General features: G+C 39.1%; 1 protein-coding gene across 1 annotated transcript; it reads left to right on the forward strand.

The window, feature by feature from the left end:
• Positions 1-327: 327 nt before the first annotated feature.
• LOC120111796 (putative peroxygenase 4) lies at positions 328-7,888 on the forward strand. Its single transcript, XM_039129698.3, has 6 exons — positions 328-439; positions 1,804-1,917; positions 2,048-2,133; positions 2,976-3,070; positions 7,421-7,546; positions 7,633-7,888. The coding sequence occupies exons 1-6, from the start codon at positions 382-384 to the stop codon at positions 7,772-7,774; spliced, it is 621 nt and encodes a 206-aa protein (XP_038985626.3). The 5' UTR covers positions 328-381; the 3' UTR covers positions 7,775-7,888.
• The last annotated feature ends 7,546 nt before the right edge of the window (positions 7,889-15,434 follow it).

Genomic DNA, 15,434 nt, shown 5'->3' on the forward strand with positions numbered 1-15,434 from the left:
ATTGAATCTATACCGTTTCAATTTTCACTTTTTAATTCTATTTTCGTTAAATGTTGGTTTCTACCTTCCTTTGTCAAAAAAAAAAAGCAAAAGAAGAAAATAAAGATAAATGGAATCTGTACTCCACGCAGTTGTGTAAATTTATGCCTAATTTCCAGTTTTGTTCGCATGCATGCGCTGGAAATATTCTGAATTGATCAATGAGAAAACCTTTACGGGATATCGTTACATACATTAAATATTTGCAAATACAGAAAATTATAAATCCCGTTTCGTTTTCTCCGTCATCTTTCAGATATAAATATGTGGCTCCGGAAACTACTTCATCCATCGAGGAAAGGAGTCCCTCGTCAAAGATTCTATTTGTTGTTGCGACTGAAGATGGCCGTATTATCCTATGCCTCCTGCCTTCTCTTGCTTCTCCTTGTCGTCGTCTCAGGTATACTTCGAACCTCGTTAATTAATTATCTGGGTTCAGTAGCTACGATTCCTTTTCTTGCCAATTTTGTGGTTCTCTGAGACTTAGAGATCCATTTAGACTCTAACAGAAGGCCAGAGATCAACGGATTGTTCTGGTTGATTGTAAGGGCCAGCTATGTCCTTTTGCTGCTCTCTCTCTTCTTCGACGGCGGTGGCCATGGCATTCCGGTCAGCGATTGTTTGATCGGTGCAATATTGTTCTTTGATTCTGTTCCATTTATTATTAAACCCCCCTCCGTGCCGGCATTTTCCGGCGAGGTGTGTGTTGATGCGGGTGCATCATCTAACTCTTGTTGGTGATACCAGCCCGTGCCACAGATCCATGTTTCCATTTTTCTAGCATGTTGATATCCAGATATGGTCATGGCCTTTGCTGGTGATAACAGCTGAGCTATGGACTCTCTCTCTCTCTCTCTCTCTCTCTCTCTCTCTCTCTCTCTCTTTTGGTGCTAAGAAATAGGAGTGAGGAGAGAAAACCTCATCCGCGTAGCAGCTTCCACTGGCCCCCCTTCTACCAGAAAATGTTCAATGCGGATAGAAATTTTTGCTTATATCCTCCTCGACCTATGGTTACCCTACGTATGAGTACGTCATCCCAGCGCCACTTCAGTGCTAGCTGGACCAGATAGCGTTTTCACCAAGCGTGTCCAGACGGGGGCATTCGGTCCCCCATATTTAATTGACGTCCGTGCGTTTTGAACCTTGACCGCGCCAATGGAAGCAAAGCCTATTCCAACTGTGTTACCACCATGGTGGCACTCTCTCTCTCTCTCTCTCTCTCTCTCTCTCTTAAGTGGGAAGTTGTGCATTGTTTGTTGATGTGCGCATGGGGAGACAAATCCGGCGCAAAGAGCCTTGTGAGGGAGTTTAACCCTCCCCCAATGGAAAACGAAAGGAATCTTAGGTTTTCTTTTGTGATCTTGGGCCCGATTTTCCTTTCTGTTTGGTTCACATGACAAATGAGCCTACTGATTGTCTGTTTGTCCCTATACGTTGCTTTCTATCCTGCCCATTTGCCTAAGAAAACGGTCTGCTCATGCCACTATAATTTTTTATTGGGGTCTTTCGAATAATTTCGGTGACTAGTGCAAATTTTTTACAGTGCCACTACAATTTCTTATAAGTTCTTTCATGGTGGTCTTTGGACGACAAAACTAGTGCAATTTTTTTGCTTACAGTTGGCACAAATGGCTGAGAGAAAACTTTATATTAATATTTGAAAGCATGTTACCTAAACTTACAGTCATCAGTTTTTTTTTTTAATTATTAATATTATTTTACGTTTCCTTGTGACCAAAATGATCCCGTGAATCCTTCCCTAAGGGATTAAAACGCAGGGTGAGAACAATGGAACTGACATGACTCCACTTCAGAAGCACGTATCGTTCTTTGATAGGAACAAAGATGGGGTCATCTATCCAAAAGAGACCTACGAAGGTCTTCTCGTCTACTTTGTTTTCATTTCATTCACCCTCGTAATATTTTGTCATCTTCCCGTTTTTCTTGGTTCACGCCCTCTTTTTCTTTTGGCTTGCCAATATTAATTTATTTGCTTATTGTTCTTCAGGATTTCGTGCAATTGGGTTCGGCGTTGCCTTGTCTTCCGTATCCTCCGTCCTAATTCATGGCTTCCTCAGTCCCAAAACCAATAATGTATGCTCGTTTTCTCCTCACTCTCCCCCTCTTTCTTCACTTCCCGCAAAATTAGACGGTTGATGTATGCGATCAGTCTATGACTACTAACTCCACCAGATAATAAATCCAGCAAAATTTTAGATGGACTTTTCAGCCTACAATACTAGTACCAATTCCCAATAACTTTACCAACTACACCAATCCATAGTAGAGCAAATATCAACTCATTTAAAATTTTTATTTCATAACAGACTCAAAGTGTCCCTAGAATGACATTGTTGTGCTGAGTGAAGATCCCTAGACTACACTACAACGATAGCCGAGTAATTGAGGCTTCTTAGACTAATCTATAGTAAAAGTATAAATTTTTTGCTCATCGTCTAAAAGATAACTTATAATGAGGCAAATTTACCTTTCTTAATATTGGCAGATCTCAAAGCATACCAGGAATTAAAGTTAATTGTATCAACGTTTATCCGTAACAATGACCATTATTGACCTTACTAATATTCATAATTGAAATTATTTTGAAAATTTATAAAGTTTAACACATAAATGGAAATTATAAAAGCTAGAATGTTGAAACTTTCAGTCCATGAATTTCTTTGAGCATGATTAGCCCCTCTAGTATTTCACTTTCAAAAATTAAAAGTACCCAACATGGGGACCTAGATCAACATGAATGATTATGGAAAATTGTACTTCACAGCCTTGCACAAAATTTCAATATTTTATATTTTCAATAGGAAGCCAAATGCATTTTTGGCTTAAATTTCTTTTCTTTTTCTCGTTGCTTCCACAAAACCCCTTAGGCGAAATGACTTAAATTTCTTTTCTTTTTCTCGTTGTCATATATGTAGGGAACAATTCCAGCAATCCTTCTCCCTATTCTTGTAGCTAATATTCAGAAAGGCAAACACGGAAGCGACACTGGTGCCTACGACACTGAGGGAAGGTAGGTTGATATATATTGTTCAATTTTTATCGATACTTTTAGTTACAAGAGTATAATTCTTTTTTAAGAAAACAACATTTTGTTGAATTTGGATACTCATATCTACCAAAATATTGGTGTTTACTATTCAAAGAAAGCCATCGATTATATGTAGATTATGGAATGAGGATATTGTATGTGTGATTTTCTATGAAGATATATGCCTATGTATATTCACTAAACTCCAAAGAAAATCAAGAAAGAAAAACGTATATAGCTTTATGTGAAACCTTATGAAAAGTTGTTGTAGAAAAGGATTTTGAGCTATCTAGAGGGAATACTCTTAGGCCCTGTTTGGGGGAGCTATTGGAGGGCCAAAAAGTACTTTCTGGCCCTCCAAAAGTACTTTTAGATAAAAAATAGTGTTTGGTAAAATTTTCGCAAAGCTGTGAAAGCTGAAAACAGCTTTTGGGGAGAAGCTCCAATTTTGAGCTTTCCGAAAATGCTGTTTTCAGCTTTCTTGGAAAGTTGTTTTTTGGACCAAAATACCTCCATTTAAATCATACTTTTTTCTCCCAAAACGCTTATCCCGCCTCTTCCTTTCTCCCTTTCGCTCTCAATCTTCTTCTTCCTTTCTCTCTATTTGTTAGAAAGATAAATGGTCATTAGAATGATGAAAAATTAATTTACAATAATAATTATAATATTTTATATATGTATTATTGTATTATACTATAAATATAATATTATATTATATTATATCATAATACATTGATATGCTATGTTAAATAATTTAATATTATATTAAATTATTATTCTATAATACATAATGTTATAGTACTATATTATAATATTATTATATTACATTACATTAATATTATACTATATCATATATTTATATATTAATACATATTATATTTTATTATGCTCTATTATATAATACTGATAATATCCTTTATGGTCATTTTATCACACAAAAGTACTTTCTCAGTTTGTTTACTAAATACATGTCAAAGTGCCACAGCACTTTAGAAATGTAGTTACCAAACAGCAAACAGCTTTTTATAAACGCTCTACTTCCAACAGCTCTACTTCCAAAAGCTCTACTACTAACAGCTCCCCCAAACAGGGCCTTAGGGCATTTCTACATAGAGAATTCCTTATACTCAAATTCAAGGTCCATCGAACCGATAACAAGATTTGTACCGGTCAGCTGACTGCTCGGTATAGTATCGGTTCGGTATCTTACCGACACATGGTACGGTAGGGCATGCCGGTTCCATACCGGCACGCCCATTTTTTTTTAAGTTTTTTAAGTTTTTTTTTGTAAACTTTTTCATTGATTTTAAGTCTAATTTGATATTTTTTTGATATTTTTTGATGCTTCTATAATCTCAATTTAACCTAAATGATGGATCTTATTGTTTTAAAATGATACAAATCATAAAATAATTAGTGAGATATTGCATTCTATAAGAAGCAACATGAAATATCCTCAAATCAAGTAGTGAAGTGAAAAATATGAAATAATACAATCAATTATATACATCTAAAGTATAACATATATACCGATATCTAAAATTTCGTCGAGTCGTGAGCCTCTCATAAATATCCATATCATAAGCATAGTCAGGAGGCACATCAGGCCATCCCTCTAGCCATGCAGCGTTATAGTCTTGTATGTTCTTCCAAAAAAAAAACATGCTCTGGGTTATAAGCACTCTGTAACAACTCAGGATCTCACCCAAAATGGCTAGCCGGAAGTTATTATTTGGATTTTTTGATCCTGTATAAGTATCCAAGATCTATCCAGCGAATAACCGATATGGAACTAAACACACGCCCGCACGGGTCCTCACATACTCTCTCCGTTCCAGCCCTGACATCCTCGTCAGGCTAAGGGTTCAAATATATTCAAATCTAATCACAACACCATGATTGGCCCGTGGTCAGCCCCAATGGATCCGTGCTGCAGTGTTTCTTAGTCCACATAGGTTATGGGCTGGGTCCGCTCTGATACCATTGTCACGCCCCCGCCTACGCGAGGCACGTGAGGCACCCAGTGCCCACGTGGGGGTCACATGAGGAGGGACCGCGGGGCTCCCCTGCCAGATATTGTCCGATTCCGGGGCTTCACGCAAGCGTCCTTCACCCCTCTCCGATTTTGTTTTCCACCTAAAACACGTCTGCAGGATTAGGAGACACCCACCTCATATGCTCAAGCTCTGGAACGGCTCTTGTCCGATGGTGGGAAGGATGTGAGGCCCAATAGTCCCATATCGGAAAGACTCATTCCAGAGCTTGGGCATATGAGGCGGGTGTCTCCTAATCCTAAAGACGCGTTTTGGGTGGAAAACAAAACCGGGGAGGGGTGAAGGACGCTTGCGTGAAGCCCCGAAACCGGACAATATCTGGCAGGGGAGCCCCACGGTCCCTCCTCATGTGGCCCCCACGTGGGCATTGGGTGCCACACGTGCCTCGCGTAGGCGGGGGCGTGACACACTCTTGGTCTCTTACTGAAGCTCTGGCTCGGAGAGTTATCTTCTGGCTGAAAAAATAGTTGTGAAGAGACCCATCCGAATAAATCGGCAAAAAATTCAATCCGTAAGATGCTCCGAATTGCGTATAATAGTAGCCACCATGAGATGCCTCAGATGTACTATATCTATATCTACATCCGTATGGGTCATAGGCTGTTTGTGGCTGTAGGTAATAGGATCCAGTATACGACTCAAAATCTGATGCATCTATGAATCCTACTCCATATATGCGGTTATTTGCAGCTACATTATGTCCTTCTAAATGACCTCGAAGAGCCTGTCTCCTATATGCAGTCGGATCCTGATGGGCTCTACCAGATTATGTATCGTGGTTTCTATCTTATATAACATTTGTAAACTAAGACTCTCCAGTGAATCGAAGACTACCCTATGATTGTGTCTCATAAATGGTGGTCTCATAAACTCCACTCCCTCCTTGCCCAATAAATCCATGACCACCAGAACTGCTGTTTCTTGTCTTTGAATCTGAGTGAACTGATTCCTCCTCGACAGTCTCCATTAAGCTTGTAGGTGCCTTTTATTTTTCTATTTTTGTGTGCTAGGCAGTTGTTTTCTTACCTTTTGTGCCACTTGCTGTCTGCTTAACATTCGTGCCCCTCTTCCTAGCTATATTGGAAGCATATATATCGTTCTCCTAACAGAGTCGACCGAGTAGTATCGTGGCATCGTCTAAGTATCTCTCAATCATATCTTTGAGAAAATGTCTCGGACAAGGAGTCATGTGGTGACTGGCTCTTGTATAGCTGTGGCTGATTAGCTGGAAGGATGCGTGGAATATTGTTCTCTGCCCATTGCTTTGCATCCACCCTATTATTGTTGACTACAAAATTGGCCGACAATGCGTAGTCTAAATCTGGCGGCAAATTTTGGTGCGCCAGCCAAATTGCCGACGCTTCTCCCTAGTGTCGGCAATTAAGTGTCAGAAGTAACTATTTTCCTGTAGTGAAATGGTTTAACCTATGTAGATCTCATCCAAATTATGTCAACTCTATTATGATAATATTAGCATTTTGCTAGATTGGTTTTACTTTTTCTATATATGTTGATTTTTATATACATCACTGCCTCATTTGTGGTTTCTTTATATTCAGCTAGGACTAGTTGTTTTAAATAATGTAACCTGATTAATGACTCACTCTTCCTGAGAATATATATTAATGGCCAACACGATTCTTTTGCATAAGGAAGTCAAATAATTGTAGACACCCATGTCTTTTCCAATTGAGTATGATGTTGTCTATAGCGTAGACCATATAAATTCATTTTATTTGTAGAGTTCTTTTCATAGCTTTCTTGTGTTGTTAAGATTAGTAACATAGAATTATTAGGACAATAGTTATAGGATATTTCTTGCATATTAGTAAAGATTATACTACTTCAAAAGATCTTTGGTCACCCTTCTTTAGATTATTACTTCCAAGCCTCTATCACATCATTACTAAAATTTAGCATCAAGTAACCATCAAATTAATTTCTCCAGTGTCATTTTAACTCACAAAGATCCCTGTTTCTGTTTTCATATTATTTTGGAATGAATCACTATCATATGGCTAATAAAAGCTTAAGTAGCAAGTGCACAACATGCTAATTGGATTATCTCTTATCATTTTCATTCTAGATTATTTTAACTCTTTATTTATACTACATTGGTTGTGGTATATAATTAATAGCATGATGTTCTGTTGTAAGACTCACCTTCACAAATAGAAAAGTCAGGTTTCTTTATCTCTTTTACCAGAACTTTTAGAAAAGTGATAATTAATTTCTTTATCTTAGATTGTTGACTTGACATAGTGTATACAATTTTAAGGTTTGTCCCTGAAAAATTTGTGGAGATTTTTCAGAAGCATGCACACACTAATCCTAATGCATTGACATCTGACGAGTTGAAAGAGATGCTTAAGGCGAATCAACAACCTAATAACACCCAAGGATGGTGAGTTTCTTCAATAGCGGAAGCTAAGCATATAGGAAAATTGTTTCTTAAGAATTTATTTAATTTAACTTTGAAATTTGTTGCAGGGTTGCTAGTCGGACAGAGTGGGAAATTTTATTCTCTCTCGCTAAGGATAAAGATGGAATGCTTCAAAAGGACACTGTAAGACTTGTCTATGATGGAAGCCTGTTTTATAAATTGGAGGCAGAGCGAAAGGCTCTCAAATGAAAGCGTAAATGTGAGAGTTGAAGAGCGAATTTTATTCAAGTCAGTGAACTTCTTGCGTGAGATGCTGTTCTAGAACATTGCATACATATGCAAATAAATTGTTTGTAATGCTTACAGTTGTATGATTCAAATTCTCTCTCTCTTTCTCTCTACCTGTCATCTATCTCTTTGTCTGCTATGGGCTTATACCGAGTTGGGATGGGATTAAGCCTGAAGATTTGGCATCGATAGAGTCATTTCTTGTTGTCTCATATCTTCCATCCATATTTTCTAGGTCCTTTCTTTCTTCTCCTAAATTTTTCATCACAAATATTAGTAATTGATTTTATTCTATATCCTCATAATATTTTAATTGATTTTTTGACATTTGGCCTTTAATTTTGTATCTTTTACAGCTCCTTTTTAAATTCATTTTACGCTATCTCTCCTAATTTCTATTTTTCACTATATCTTTCCTACTTTAATATTATACATTCCATTTTTAATGTTTTATTTATGTTTGTTCAGACTTGAGGCCATAAGATATCATGTTTTATGATTGTTTGATAAAATTTTGGTTTGAGACAATAAGGTATGGATTAAGTTATACAAAATCATATAAATTCAATTCTATTTCATTTACATAAATTTTAGCACCAGAATATATCATCATGAACCTAAATACATTGTTGCATACATCCATCCTTTATAAAAACTGGCCAAGTGTTTTTTCAATATTTTGTCATGAACCATCTCCAAGTACATAAAAGGTATTGCTATTTCAAGACGATTTCTATCAATAGCTTAAATAAGAAAATAATAGTCATTATTTACCTTTTTGATACACAACCAAATTGGTTCTTTGATATTATTGTCATTTTCCTTGATATTTGTCAGATTATACATTCCTTTAATATTATAAAGTGGATCATACATTTAAATTCCTCATAATTAGCAGAATTCTATATCACCTCTATTTGTTTATGTAAATACATATGAAAATATTGCCCTCCATTCACTTGATATTTCAATGATTTTTAGAATTTCATAAACAATCTTTTTGATACTTAAGTTTTTATGCTCACTAAAAAGTAAACTATCTCCTAGCCCGAGCCGCTTTCCCTGTAGTTGTCAGCTCGTTCTTGACAAATCCATCGGGTGTTCATAATTTGGAGTAAAAGGATTCTAACCTTTGCATGCCGGTACCAAAAATCGATGCCTCTCCACCTGCTCCTTATGTCGATACTCCCATCTTCTCCTTCTCCGCTTTGCCCCTTCGCCTTTCAGTATTTTCGAGTTCTACCGGCTCTCCTTTATCATATTTTCTATAACGAAGAGAGCAGTTGGGCGCCAAAGATTGATCTTTCGTGTCTTCTAAGCGTAGGGCTTTCATGTCGAGCTGCTAATAGAAAAATATTGGAAGGAAAAAAATGCTTCTAAGATGAATCTGTTCCCATGCAATAAATAGTAAGGAATTCTTGACGGTATCGAGCTGGAACAACCTGTTCTTCTTGAATAATACCCCAATTCAAGGCCAAAGAATTTCCTGCTGCTACCATATAATATTCATCTCTATTTGATGATAAATAAACCATCTGTGCCTCCTTGGATCTCTGAGATATTTCATAAAACGGACTCTCGATAGATCCCCAATGACCAATCTTCACATGAATAGCTAAGGATCAAAAAAGTCCAACATTGATTCCTTCGGACATGTCAATTGGACAAATATGTCCATAGTGGCTAGGATGGATATCTCGTATCCGAAAACTAGTAGTTCGCCCCATCAATCCTCCAAGACCCAAATAACTCTATTTTCACCCATGAACGATTTGTGTCAATGGATTAGTTCGATCCAAAACATCGAGAAAAAGGGTTTAGGCCAGAGAACATATAAAAGCTGGCACTTTTAAAGGACATTGTCGATGCTTATAAGTGTAGTTAGCTAGGCCCCTAACACTATGGAAAACGTTGAAGAAACATCAACTACACAAGCGTCGAAATAGAAATTTTCCATGCTTGCTGGCCATGTCGCTTTTTTTTTTTGTTGAAACTAATGATGCTTTTTAAAAATGTCACTAACTAACAATGCTTCTTAGTGCCATTGAACCACGGTGGCATCGCTAACTGACGACACTTCTTACCATCGCAAATGATGGCATTGTAACAATGCTTTAAAGCATCACTCTTCTCAAATTTTGTGATGATTTAAAACATCACTAAGTTGTATATATATATATATATATTAAAATTAATAAAAAGTGTACAATACTTGTATATATACAAAATTAAATGTCGATGATAACATAACTATGTATAGCCTCTATAATAATAAAACATGTATAACAAAACTCACATAACAAAACTTATATCGTATATGAAAATGTATACATAATGTCACACATAATTAAATGTCCATGATAACTCCAAAAATATAAATGTATACATCATATCTAAAACTCCAAAAAAAGGTCAAGCTCAGGGCTATCAGTGGTCAATAGCATTATCACCATCATCATCATCTTTATAACTTCCGAATGGATAATCCTAAGGGTGGTTGCACCACCCGCGAGGATTGCAGGCGGAAAGGCTCTACGAGATGACCAGAGGCCATTCTAACTTTCCGTGTAGTCGAAGAGTTCAACTGCCTTTAGAGTCGGCCACGACTCTACGGTCTCATCGCTCCAAGGAAGACGGAGCAGAGGATCATGATTCTCTGTTCTTTCTTCTCCTTAAAGGCCACGAGCTAAAGAAGGTTGGGGCTACCGACTTCAGCCCAATACGGCCCATTTAGAGTCTGTCCTTATGTTGTCGAACCTAGGTTTCTGATAGGAAACATAGTTGATCAAGATAGAGACCGAATAAAAGTATGGCCCTATCGTTACCTAGACAGTTTCGGGAATGTTCTCCATCTCTTTGCAAAAGAAGACTATGTTGAACCTAGTTAGATTGTATCTGAGGCAAGATTGATTGGCTCAATGGGGTGAGCCAAATCTGGAGATAATTGTAGCCAATGTATTAGCCGTCCACGGATCATAGGTAAGCTCTTGAGTGTTGCGAAGGTTTTGAACTTCAGATTATGAGGTACACTATCCCGAAACTGATTTCGATGGTTGGTGACAAGGCTAAAACCATCTCCCTTAACGTGACCCTCCACCATGATGCCTTGGATAGTTTGGTTTTTCGAACAAGAGATGACAAATTCATGAGAAGAAAGCTGGCTCCGATCTTATGGGCAAGATATGATCTTATGGGCTTTGTGAGCAAGGATAATTGAAACATCGTTAGTTTTAATTGGTCTTCCAAAGGACTTCACATGAGTGGCTTGGATCAAGTAGCTAGAGATTCCAACCATTTCGTCCATGAAGTGACGCAGAGCGAACGCAGCGGACGGGCTCTGATACCACTTGATGGCACATGCGGACGGGTGTGGGAACGAAAAAGATGACTATGGGGATGGTGGGCATGGCAATATTTTTTTCTCTTGATGGTGGCTGTGAATTGAAAGGAAAAGGTATGCTGAAATGTGATGAAGATGAGAAAGGGATGCTCTGGTACCAATTGACGCAGATGGGGGTGGGATGGTTGCTGAAATTTAGGAATGATGGCAGCTGATTTCTTTCTCTCTTTTTTTTTTCAATGGTGGCTAGGGTATCTAGGGTTTTCTTTGCGGATGGTGCAAGAAGATGATGGGATGAAGGCTAGTTGGGGTTCACTTGGGTTCAATTAGGAGTCTCACCTTCACCAACTTCTTCCAAAGTTTGGCGTCTCACCAAGAAAAGAGGATAAAGCGTCGCACTCTAAAAAAAAAAGAGAATCACTCTCAAATTTTTTTTCCAAACTCAAATCAATCTATCTCTGAATTTTATTCTTCAACCTCCCCTTTATATAAAGTAAGAGGTTGGAAAAATACGAACTTTTACAACCAAAATTTTAGAATTCTAACTAAACATGGACATTTTTAAATTAAATCAATCATTTAACGAAATAAACTAACGACAACTAAAGAAATCAACTAAACTAACTAAGACTCTTAAATAACTAGGACTCCTCATGGCACATGGAAGAGAGTTCAAATCAACTAGGACTCTTTTTCAAATGCTACATGGACTAAATAGACAACTCCTAATCAATCAAGAACTCCTCAATGCCATGGATTCAATGTGGTTTCATGGCGTTGGGACACAACTCTAATTGAGTCTACACACCCAATCAAAAGGACTCAATGTGACTTTTGGGCGTTGGACACTTGGACTCAAATGAAACTTGACATGCCCCAACAAATGGACTCAAACTCCATAATTCAAGACTCCTGATCAACTTGGACTCTTTAATTGACATATGACTAAGAGTCCAAATCAGCTAGGACTCTTTTACACGACACATGGACTCATTATAAAGACTCCAAATAAATTAGGACTCATGGATTCCAAATAAACTAGAATTTCTTCAACGCCTGAGGACTCAATTGAATTAGGCGTTGGAACACTAAAACTCAATGTAATTGGGTGCTGAAATTTTGTGGACCCAATGTAATTTGGTGCTTACCTAAGGAGGAGATTCAATCTTCATGCACGCCCTAGGATTGGGCTCATGCTCTTGCATCAATTTCTACTGCTGAGAAGAACTCGACTCTGTCGAGTTGGAGTTGATTTGATGAATCCTGGCTCGGATGGGATCCGGCATCTAGTGCACACTCGGGTGCGGGTTGGTGTGTGCCGGAAGAGTCTTGGTTCGGATGGACTCGGCTGATGAAGTACTGGTTGAACTGCTGCTGATGCGGCACACTGACATGAGCTGATGCATGCCGGAGAAGTCCTAATCCTGGTGGACACAGGTCTGGTGCACACGGGATGTGGGTCCAGTGCGCACGGGATGCGAATTCGGGCAAATGTTGGGAGGTTGCATTGCGCACGGCCGCTGCGACTGTTGCGCTCGGTTACCGACGTGTGCGGGCATTGGGCGTGGCACCGCACGCGGATCAGCTAGCCATTGCCTGTGCTTTTCTCGGCTTCTCCAAAAAATCAGATTATCCTCCTCGAAATCAGATGGCAACACTTCTGAAATTTCAGAACCATCTTTTTTTGCAATCGACGCGAACATGTCCTCATCTTCATGGCTGATCTTCTCGACTCATAGTCAACAACCCTTTGGATTGCTGAAATTTCGGGCTTGAATTTAGCAATCTGAAGTGGTCGGTATGGCTCGGGATGAGGCTCTGGTTTCAGTGTCATCTTGTTCAGCAACTTGTAGGAGACAATGCTCATCCTGCTCTCGTTGTCGATGATGAGGTTCATGGCCTTGTTGTTGTGCTCGACATAGACATGGACCACTTTTGGTAGAGCGAAAGAAGGAAGGGGTAGCAATAGAGAAGAAGGTCTTGGAAAAGGTGATGGTGGGGAAGAAGGGATCACCTCTGAAATTTCAGATCCAGCTTTCTCGCCTTGCTTGCAATCCGAAAGAATCCAGCAAACCATGCAAACGGGCATATCTGAACTTTCTAGTTCCACCGCGTCAGCTTCTTCTTCGTTGTCTTTTTTTTCTTCTTCAACCTCAGCGGGTTTAGGAAGAATTTTAGATGTCGCGGTGATCCCCTCTTCCTCACAAACCAATGTAAATCACTGATCTTTAGTGGGATAAGTATCAGCAAAGTGCCCTCGGCTACTGTACTTGTTGCAATCAGATTGGCTTCCCCTTTATGGGATAGGACCCTTTTCTTTTTTGCTGGTCCTTACTACTCCTCACTCCATATTTGGACTTCTATTTGTAGAAGTTTTAGATCTCATAAAAGGAGAATTACCTCGAGAAAAAGAAGTGCTTTTGTTGCTGCATTCTGGAGATCCTCGCCCAACTTAAGGGCGATGCTGAAGTTTTGTCTCCACTGCATCCATCTTTTGTACCATAATAGTAAGTTGATTGGCAATTGCCCAACATCTCTCAACTTGGACTCTATAATTGACACATGACTAAGAGTCCAAATCAGCTAGGACTCTTTCACATGACATATGGACTAATTACAAAGACTCCAAATAAATTAGGACTCATAGACTCTAAATAAACTAGGACTTTTTCAATGCCTAAGGACTCAATTGAATTAGACGTTGGAACACTAAAACTTAATATATTTAGGTGCTGGAATTTTCTGTACTCAATGTAATTTAGTGCTCAATCAAGGAGAGGACTCAATCTCTACGCACGTTTCAGACTTAGGCTCATGCTTCTGCGTCATGAAGGAGAGGAAGACCTTGGGAGTAGGAGCTTGATTTGAGATCTGTGATGGGTAGTAACCGTTGTGGTTGTACATTTTTTAGGATTTGCCTTAAGGTTTCGAAATGTTAGAGAGGATGGATTTGCACCCACGTTGGGAGTGGCCAAATTTTGTAGCACCTATCGCAATGGATGGGGCTTCGGCAAGCTGTTTTGAGGTGATCGAGGCTTCCGTAGCGAAAGCAGGAGCCACTTCTAAAGAGATTGGAAGGGGGTGGTGGAGGGTGGGCAGGCATGGTGAGATGTGATAGGGTCTTTTCTCTATGCCATTATTTGTGCAGGATATGGGGCACTGGGGCATCCGTACTGAGCATCTCGTCGTACGATTTGTTTGTCATACCTACTCTTTTTCAATCGAACGGATTGACCTCCACTTCAGTCGTCGGTACCGAGACATTTTTTTTTTTTTTTTGCGCTAAAACGGGTAATACCAAGACACTTCTTTGGAACGTGGTTTCGCGTTAGGCCATTGCTGGAAGTCTGACGTTTTTGATGTGGAGGATGCAGAGATACTACAGTCCATACCTTCTTTTTAGTCGGTCGCGGTGGTTTGATGATGTGGGTGGGAACGGGGTACAGATTTGGGCATGGGAAGGAGGGGTGGGTAAGGGTCGTTCAATCTGGGTTTGCTTTGGCATTGATAGGGGGATGGAGCTTGTTGTTCATGGCGAAAATGGTGGGGGAGATAACTGGGACCTCTGTGGTGAACGGTCTTTCTCTCTCCCTGTGAGGAGCTTCTCTCTCTTTCACCCTTCCTCTACCAAAAAAAAAAGGTAGAGTGGTTGGTTGACTATTAATGAGAAATTGGGGGATAGATTATCTGGTTGGAAGAGAAGATATTGCTCTTCTGGGAGATGTCTTACCCTTCTTGATTCTGTACTCACTGCCCCCTCTTTACTGCTTTTCCTTCTTCTTAGCTCCAAGATGGGTCATTCAGAGAATTGATAGGATTAGAAGCGCTTTCTTGTGGAGGTCAGGCTTCTATTAGTGGCGGCTTCTGTCTAGTTAGCAAAACAAAGCAGCAAGTAGTGGTTTATTGAACTCTCAAGAGTTTAACTGGGCTTTATTGGGCAAACTGCCTTGGAGATTGTTAATCGTGAACAAGCTTATTGACAACAACTCAATTGGTTTCTCTATTTCAGAAGAAGGTTACCTCTAAAGCTCATTGCACGACCTCTAAGCTATCTTCGTTTTGGAAGGGTTTAATGAAGATTTCCCTGGCATTCAAATTTGATATCTTTTATATTCGGAGTTGCTGCAACCAAATCGGCTTTTGGGAAGATATATGGATTAATGAGTTAACCCTTGGAGATTACCATCCACAGCTCTACCTTTTGGCCTCCAATAGTTCAGCTCTTGCATCCCAGGTCTGGAATATTAGTTCCAGTTCTTGGAAGATTGATTTTTTTTTTTT

Source organism: Phoenix dactylifera, chromosome 5 (genome assembly GCF_051530095.1).
Source record: "Phoenix dactylifera cultivar Ajwa chromosome 5, Ajwa_hap1_PhDact_Kaust_v1.1, whole genome shotgun sequence".
Lineage (NCBI taxonomy): Eukaryota > Viridiplantae > Streptophyta > Magnoliopsida > Arecales > Arecaceae > Phoenix > Phoenix dactylifera.

Excerpts from the sequence above, each read along its gene's own strand:
- LOC120111796 (XM_039129698.3), top strand. The coding sequence starts at position 382 with ATGGCCGTATTATCCTATGCCTCCTGCCTTCTCTTGCTTCTCCTTGTC. Across the intron at positions 440-1,803 it reads TCTCCTTGTCGTCGTCTCAG|GGATTAAAACGCAGGGTGAG; the intron begins GTATACTTCGAA and ends TCCTTCCCTAAG. Across the intron at positions 1,918-2,047 it reads TCCAAAAGAGACCTACGAAG|GATTTCGTGCAATTGGGTTC; the intron begins GTCTTCTCGTCT and ends ATTGTTCTTCAG.